The sequence below is a fragment of the Coregonus clupeaformis genome, chromosome 12 (assembly GCF_020615455.1).
Source record: "Coregonus clupeaformis isolate EN_2021a chromosome 12, ASM2061545v1, whole genome shotgun sequence".
Taxonomy (NCBI): domain Eukaryota; kingdom Metazoa; phylum Chordata; class Actinopteri; order Salmoniformes; family Salmonidae; genus Coregonus; species Coregonus clupeaformis.
In genome coordinates this window covers 12,250,959-12,259,610 of record NC_059203.1, presented here as the reverse complement: position 1 = coordinate 12,259,610, position 8,652 = coordinate 12,250,959, and the positions used below count along the sequence as shown (strand labels likewise).

General features: G+C 45.1%; 1 protein-coding gene across 2 annotated transcripts in view; it reads left to right on the top strand.

Moving 5' to 3' along the window:
- The first annotated feature begins 134 nt into the window (after positions 1-134).
- Positions 135-8,652, top strand: part of LOC121577716 (draxin-B) — a 36,267-nt gene continuing 27,749 nt past the window's right edge. The window contains exons 1-2 of one of the 2 annotated variants that reach the window (XM_041891533.2): positions 135-341; positions 8,056-8,572. In XM_041891533.2, coding sequence (XP_041747467.2) covers positions 8,077-8,572 — 496 coding nt within the window. In that variant the 5' untranslated portion in view covers positions 135-341; positions 8,056-8,076. Of the gene's footprint in view, positions 342-8,052; positions 8,573-8,652 lie in introns of both variants that reach the window. The other variant, XM_045224033.1, reaches the window with a different exon arrangement.

Here is an 8,652-nt window from a genome sequence, read left to right as displayed (position 1 = left end):
TGTGGGAAACGTTCAGAAATAATTCACGAACTTGATAATTATTTGCGACAAATTTGACGTATCCCATCCCACGCCCAGGTAGCCTATTCTCTTGCGACTCACCTAATGGGACAAACGCTGACATCAGTCCCCGCACGATCGCGCATACGGTTACGCGCTTCCATCCAGTGACTCTCCTCATAAACCAGATAGAATCCCGACGATCAGCACACCGACCGTGAACGGACCCCACACAGACGGAATTTCAGTCCTGTGCGCTTTCTCGGCCTACATCTGTCTTCCCATATATGACTGAATTCCCTTTGCAATAATAGTCACCCTCAACGGATTAAGAAACACGGGTGAGGTCATTTTTTTGTCATTTTATTCATGCGTTAAAACAAGGCTCTCTGTCGCATTAACGAATAGCCAACCAAATGTGCCACCTGTGTCATTCATTTAGCTTATTGTTGCATTTAGACTACATTTTATAGCCTACTAAGTAGTGCATGAATAACATGCACTTTTGTTGCTTCCAAAAAGTTGTATGAATGGAATCCACTGAGAAGGCAAGACATAAACCGTTGCGGCCAGTTATTATACATTGAAAGAAATGTGAAATTGTATGCCTTTTTATTATACACAATAGTTCCTTCAATATTAGTAATTACTTAGTGGTAACTTTAATTCTAATCATATTTGAACAAAAGTATTTTTCTATTATTTGGCATGGTGGGAAATATTCTGTTTTGGTTCTGTATCTGGCAAAATTCCCAAAGAGTATTAATGATGTGAATATATTATGACACAATCATATATTGCGATCATGTCCTCTTGCATGTACATCTGAGACTATACTCAATAATATTGGTATTTCAAGGACATAATTAGAGGGCGAGAAAGAGATAATTTAGTTGGGGAGTCTCCATGTCAGATCATGCAATTAAAAGTGAATATAAAGCAGACACATCAGGTGTACAGTGTTTGTGGACTCATCATTAACAAGCCTGTTAATTAAAAACAAGTCAATCAGCAGAAATGTGAATGTGATCACAAGGAGAACAGTGGGGGGACCTGACTGTGAAACTCCCAGCAGGGCGATCTGGGGCCCTCATCCCAGAAGGGCGATCTGGGGGCCACATCCCAGTCTACAATCACTAATCAGGGAAAATTAATCAAAAGAATAGGAAACCAAAGGACAATATTAATCATGACTTTATGGTTCACTAACTAAGCCTTCTTTCACCTAAAAGTAATTCCCCCCCATTCCACTTACATAGATAACTTATCATTATCACCCTCCCTCCTCTGTGTTTATGTAATGGGTAGTCTATAAGTAGTGAGCTGTGCCATTATAGCAAATCCACTATGGACCCCATTGGTGATCTACTAGTGTCCACCATCTCCATGTCTTATAATTAGTATTTTAGTGTGAGATGCTGGTTCAAGGTTGGTTCAGTCTGATTGATTGTTGTTGTGTTTTGGTTAGCCAAGGAGTGTCTTTGTGGAACAGTGGACCCAGCTGGTCTCCTTATGTGCCACCAAATGAGAGAAAGATTCCACTGTCACTGTTCCAAATAACCCTGCCCTGGATATTCTCTCTCTCTAAGTTATCTTTGCCTACTCCCCTTCTCTCACTCTCCCTCTCTCTCTTTGTCTCTCCCCAGTCTTTCTCTCCTCTCAGTGTGATGTCTGTAGCTCTGTTCTCCTGGTGCTGTTTGTGTCTCAGCGTTGTTGGAACGTGTTTCTCTCTGCTCTGTGGGTGTCTGGAGGAGGTTGCCCCGCTGTGAGTGTGTGTATGTGCACTGAGCATGCTCTACGGGAAGATAAGGGCTACATTGCGGGATGTCTGTGATGTTGCTGTGCAACCGTGGCAATGTTCGATCTCGCCCAACATCAGGGGTGTATTCATCACGGAAACTGTTTAAGAACCAAACGGAAGCAAACAGACCAAACAAATTTCTATTGGACAAATTCAGGTAGGTCCCTCCCTGTTTCGTTCCATTTGCTTCGGTTTAAGAAATGTTTTGCAACAGAATCGGCAGAATGAATACACCTCTGTTGTACCTGAAAGAAAATTGACACACAATCAGTTTGTGCCTCTCCTCTGCATCGGCTCAATTGCTGACAGATGGGCCTTCCTTCTGGCTCTTTATCACCCTGAGCAGTTTCCAGGGGCTCCACAGATAATGCTGCACACTGAGAGCTGAAAATAAATGATGGTGTGAAATATTGTTCTCCAGAGTGCTGAAGAATTCAAACTACTTAAGTCAGTGGTAATTGATTGGGCATTCACTTATACAGGCTATTGAATTATCTTTATCTTTGCGTTCTTATTTTGACTAGTGTACAGTTATTGCAGTGGATCACTAGCTGTGTTTACCACATAACCTCACATTTGGTTTTGTTTTGGAGGTGGGGGGGTTATTGGCATTGTTCACTGGAGGAGCAAAGAAAGGATGGTGAATTAGTCATGCATGTCTGATCTGGTTGGTGTGAAGTCTTCCTTCTGCTCTTCTCCATTGAGCTGTGTGTGATGGGGACAGGGACCGGAGTCCACCTGAGCCCTGCCACCCACTCCCTTCCTGACACCTTCCCATTGTCCTCTCACTGTTATTGACTGGCCTAAATTAACCACATTACACAGAAGGCACACACTCAGCAACCAGACGGAACACTGCTAATCAGGTAAATAATAGAATAGAAATGGAAAAAAGGACGTCCCTGCTTTTAGAAATGGGCCTGTAATCTCTATGTAAACCCAGAATGATTCCGGTGGTCTTGAGGTCTTTGTTTGGTCGTTCCTTGTGGCCCGGCTGGTTGCTATGAGAGACAACAGGAAAGGAGCAGATGGCTTCTGGAGGCTTTTGGCCCAGCAGGTGAAGTTATCAATGCGCATTAAATAGAGACCACTGCCAGACCAGGGCCTTGTGCCTCCACTGCTTCGCCTTGCCTTGCTGCTTCCCTCACTACCACAGAGGCACTCTTCAAACGATCATTTCAGCTGTATCCATGATCTGCTGTTAGCTGGGCTTTTATGAAGCATGTCGGGGCCTGGTATCGTTGAGGACTGACCGATTGGTCATAGAACCAGAGAGAGGTCTCAGATAGCATTAACAGTGTTTAATGAATCAGCCCTCCAGAGGTGGCCCTTTGCACTCTGCTGCTAGATTGCCCATCATCACCTGCCCTACTTCTGTCTGAACAGTCTAAATCATCTCTATTGTTTTAACCCAGCTAGTGGCCTCCAACTGGTGATATGCTGTCGTTCTACAAAGTCTTCCAGGATTGTTCATGTTCACAGCTTTCCATGTATATGAGGTGAAGGTACACCACATGTCCTACTCTTCCTCATGCTTTCTCAAAGCCCTCTCTGTCTTCAGAATTAGAGTTTCACTCTCCTCCACTATCCAGCTAACCCTGCTAAAGTGGCCCCCCACAGCCTCAGCGCCAGATGCTAACCCCTGCTGCGTCCTACCTATATCACACAGCGCTCTATAATACACTTTGATAGAGCCTTCTAATCATCAGATGATGCTGAGAACTTCACCCCAGAGCATTCCATTACCACCCCCATCCTGAGTTCTCAGGGTCCACCTCTTAGTGGCTATATGAAAGGGCCAAAGGAGAAGGGGTTTCGCTTGGCAGGGATGCTCTGTGCCTCTCTGTGCCCCTCTGTCACCAACCAGCTTTCTTTTAAGGCAGCAGGACTACTCAGGCTGCTACAAGCAGTTCACTCTGTTTCTATGAAGGCATCACTTTTCTCTTTGTGTGAGAGAAATCATTTTGGTGCCATTCAATCAGACTGCTGCTCAGCCTCTGTCTGCGGCCTATTATCTCCACGCTCATTTCAAAGGACTCAGTGATTTCCAAAATGAGTCTTGGCTCAGTCAATATGTATCCTGTGCATTTTGATTGTAAATTTTTTTGGACTAGTTGGTTGGTTCATTTTGGCAGCAAGGCCTCATGGAGCTCATTCCTCCAGAACTGAGCAGACTGACAAGCAAGAGTGTTTTCTAGTGATGCCAGGTTTTCTGAGAAGTCTCTCTGTTGTTAGATAAAAAAATACCCTATGACTTCCACCACAGCAGTAGCTCGTGTCAAATGTAGGGTTGCAAAGGGAGGGTACAGTGGGGGAAAAAAGTATTTAGTCAGCCACCAATTGTGCAAGTTCTCCCACTTAAAAAGATGAGAGAGGCCTGTAATTTTCATCATAGGTACATGTCAACTATGACAGACAGAATGAGAAAAAAAAATCCAGAAAATCACATTGTAGGATTTTTTATGAATTTATTTGCAAATTATGGTGGAAAATAAGTATTTGGTCAATAACAAAAGTTTCTCAATACTTTGTTATATACCCTTTGTTGGCAATGACACAGGTCAAACGTTTTCTGTAAGTCTTCACAAGGTTTTCACACACTGTTGCTGGTATTTTGGCCCATTCCTCCATGCAGATCTCCTCTAGAGCAGTGATGTTTTGGGGCTGTCGCTGGGCAACACGGACTTTCAACTCCCTCCAAAGATTTTCTATGGGGTTGAGATCTGGAGACTGGCTAGGCCACTCCAGGACCTTGAAATGCTTCTTACGAAGCCACTCCTTCGTTGCCCGGGAGGTGTGTTTGGGATCATTGTCATGCTTTGGGATCATTTTGACCCCACGGGGTGAGATCTTGCGTGGAGCCCCAGATCGAGGGAGATTATCAGTGGTCTTGTATGTCTTCCATTTCCTAATAATTGCTCCCACAGTTGATTTCTTCAAACCAAGCTGCTTACCTATTGCAGATTCAGTCTTCCCAGCCTGGTGCAGGTCTACAATTTTGTTTCTGGTGTCCTTTGACAGCTCTTTCGTCTTGGCCATAGTGGAGTTTGGAGTGTGACTGTTTGAGGTTGTGGACAGGTGTCTTTTATACTGGTAACAAGTTCAAACAGGTGTCATTAATACAGATAACGAGTGGAGGACAGAGGAGCCTCTTAAAGAAGAAGTTACAGGTCTGTGAGAGCCAGAAATCTTGCTTGTTTGTAGGTGACCAAATACTTATTTTCCACCTTAATTTGCAAATAAATTCATTAAAAATCCTACAATGTGATTTTCTGGATTTTTTTTCCTCAATTTGTCTGTCATAGTTGACGTGTACCTATGATGAAAATGACAGGCCTCTCTCATCTTTTTAAGTGGGAGAACTTGCACAATTGGTGGCTGACTAAATACTTTTTTCCCCCACTGTATATATTTTAAATTACACACATTTATTTTAGTATGTCAATATGTATTTGCTCTCAATGTTTTGGCATCAAACTGATAGCAGTTGTGAAAAAAGTCAATAGTTGGACGAGTTGCAGAGTTAATTGAAAATAATGCCAATGTTGATTAGATGCTTTTTTCATTAATTAGGCTATTTTCTCTTGAACCATATGGTCTATCTACTAGAACCTCATGGACAATATGGACACAGATTTTATATATATATATTATATTTGTTTTATATTTTGTTTGTTATTCAAGTATAAATTACCAAAGTTTTGATAGATTGCTATAGATCTTCTGTTAATTACCAACATTTTGGTAAATTACCGGTAGCTTTGCCAACCTAGTCAAATGTACAGGGCTGGAAATTAGATCAAGCCTGACCAAACACTTTATGTGGGATATGGCACAGTGCCTCTCTCTCTGACACACACTGTAAGGTTGGAGAAGATAAAGGTCTCACCTCAGCAACTACTGTCCCACTGTTGTTTGCAAACTGCACAGCTGGTGGAACTCCCTCCCAGAGATGGGCTGGAGAAAGCAGTTTGTGTCTAATCCCCCAGCAGGACTGCCTGCAATAGCACCACACATTTCCCCTGACAGCAGTTGCTTCCCCTCCTCCCAATAATGCAATCTCCTAGTCCTGGCCCATTTTTAGAAGCACATAAATAACCCACTGTAAACCTCAGGGTGGGGTGTTTGAAAGTGTGTATGTGTATGGGATGATGGAGGCAAGGCTATCGACCCACAACACCCCAGCAGCAGCGGCTCAATACTTCTCCCCGATTGATTTTCTGTATGGGTCACACCGCCATCCATCTTTAACACAAAGGAGTGGCCCGCCGGGGCACAGCATTCATGCTGCATTGCCAGGGTGATGGACGGTCCCAACCCATCAGAGAGGAACAGAAATCCCACCCTGTTCTTTTAATAAACAACCCAAATGAACTCACATGAACTAGACCAGGGGGTTAGAAACAGCATTAGGATATCCTGAGTTGAATACAAATTAAGTTGGTCAGTTAGTGGTTATTACATTTACATTTTTAAATTTTTGTCATTTAGCAGACGCTCTTATCCAGAGCGACTTACAGTTAGTGAGTGCATACATTATTATTATTTTTGATTACATTTTTTATACTGGCCCCCCGTGAGGATTCCTTGAGCCCCATACCAACCCAGCAAACATTACTCTATTGGCCCTGTCTGGTTATTCGGTGGGAAAGGTGGGCACGGGCTAGCCCACGTCACGCCCACATCAAGCCCACACAAGCCCAACACAGGCTAGCCCAGCATGGGCTAGCCCACAGCAATCCCACATCAGCCCAACAAAAGCTAGCCCAGCATAGGCTAGCCTACATCAAGCCCACACCAGCCTGACACGGGCTAGCCCACAACAAGCCCAACACAGGCTAGCCCACACCAAACCCACATCAGCCTAACATGGGCTAGCCTACACCAGCCCAACACAGGCTAGCCCACACTAAGCCCAACAGGGGCTAGCCCACACCAGCCTAACAAAGACTAGCCTACAACAGCCCAGCACGGGCCATCCCACACCAAGCCCAGCTAGAGGGGGGCTAATTCAAATATTTGGGGGTGTGGTTTGCACACAGTTCTTTTTGTGCAACCGTTACTGGTGTCGTTCCGGTTCAAGTGTTCTGTTGTGTGATTCCAAAGCATGTTTTATCTTGTACACTGCCAATGATGAAGTCTTTAAAAATACTTAAGTACATGTGACATAGGAGAAATGTAACAGTTTCTCTTGTGAAAATATATGTATGATAGTAACAACATTGTTGTTTTTTTGATACAATGTATCACGTTCCCTAAATACCTTTAAGGCTTAAATTATGCAATTTAGGCATTGAATTACATTTTTATAAATAAATTATAAATACATTCCTATTAAATAGCAAAGGTGCATTGGCCCAAGGTGGGAAGCCTACATGGGGCCAATATGTTAGCCCACATTGTGCCAACGTAGGAATTTCTGCTGGGAAAAAATTTGCTTATTTTAGGCAAGGTGAGGGCTGCCCTCACCAGATATGGGCAGCCTACATGGGTCCAATATTTTTGCCCACATCGTGCCAATATGGGCATGTTTGCTGGGAATATTTCCAGCAAATCCTACTATACCAAGCACCTTTTAATCAACCAAGTGCAGTCAGTGCCATTAGTCCCAGAGCCTACAGGTATACAAGGCTGTGATGGAGAACGGCTGCAGGATCTCATGATGAAGAGGATGTTCCAAGGCCACAGACAGACAGGGAAAGGCATTTACAACACAAGCACTAAGGGGCTGCCTGTCTCTGTCTTTATAGGCTCCTAAAGAGCCACTGCAGCTTGAGAGGGTAGCCCAAGAGGCTGATGATTACTGCCAGGACTGATGAGTGCTGCCGTAGCACAGCATCAGGGATGGCGTGAAGGGGTGAGGAGGCTATGATATGGTGGAACTGAGTGCTTCTGGGAAAAAAGGACAAGGGAACAACGTGTACTGTCTGGGGCCTTCAGAAGATTATAGTCTGGCTGCCTTGTGATGGATGCCATGGCAGAGGTTCAAAGCCACAGATAGTCACAGAGAGATATCACACCAATCAGCTGTGACCGGATGTTTCACCCAAGAAAATACTCTTATGTAGGGAAGAGCCTAGTTTGTCTACATGTATTTGAATGAACTCTGGACTTGCTGAGAAGTATGGTGAGGGTATGGTCCATAGTGTGTCTGTGTCATCATACCGTAACTGCTTCTGCCCATCCTCTCTTTTCTTGAGTAAAACGTAGCATATAGAATGAGTGTACTGAAATCTGTTGTATTTTTCCAGCAGGTGGCGCTGTGCTTATAGGCAATGACTTCCTCTTGGTGTCTGCCTCTGGCTCTCCTGGTCTCCACCCTTGCCGTTTCACACAGCGCCGAGCCCGGCTCCACACACGCCAAGAGGAGATTGGCACAGCCCTCGCCAGGAAATGGCAATGCCCTCCAGTACCCTGAGCAGGGCTTCCTGAGCCATGGGCACGGCAGGGAGCGTGAAGGGGGGCATGGGGGCCAGGGGGCCCGCAGTGCCAAAGCCAGTACTGGGGCTGGGCTCCTCTCCCACAGTCCCCTGCACCCCGCAACTCGACCTGAGGATGATGGGACTGGTCTGGAGGGCCTAAGCCCGGTGAGACTGGAGATGGGCCCTGGAGGCAGGGAGAGGGAGAAGGGTCACGGGGGCTTCAGGAACCCATCTCATGCTCGGGACAACCACCCTCTGGGGCCACGCAAGGGGAGGGGACAGGGACATGGGCACCACTTTGACCACAGGAGACATGGAGGTCGGAGAGACAAGGGTCGGCACACTAAAGGTGAGTCACCAAAGGATCTAGGGTTATCAGATAATGAGCCGTGAGCCTGTTTGGGATTAGTTCTGTTTACATATGATACA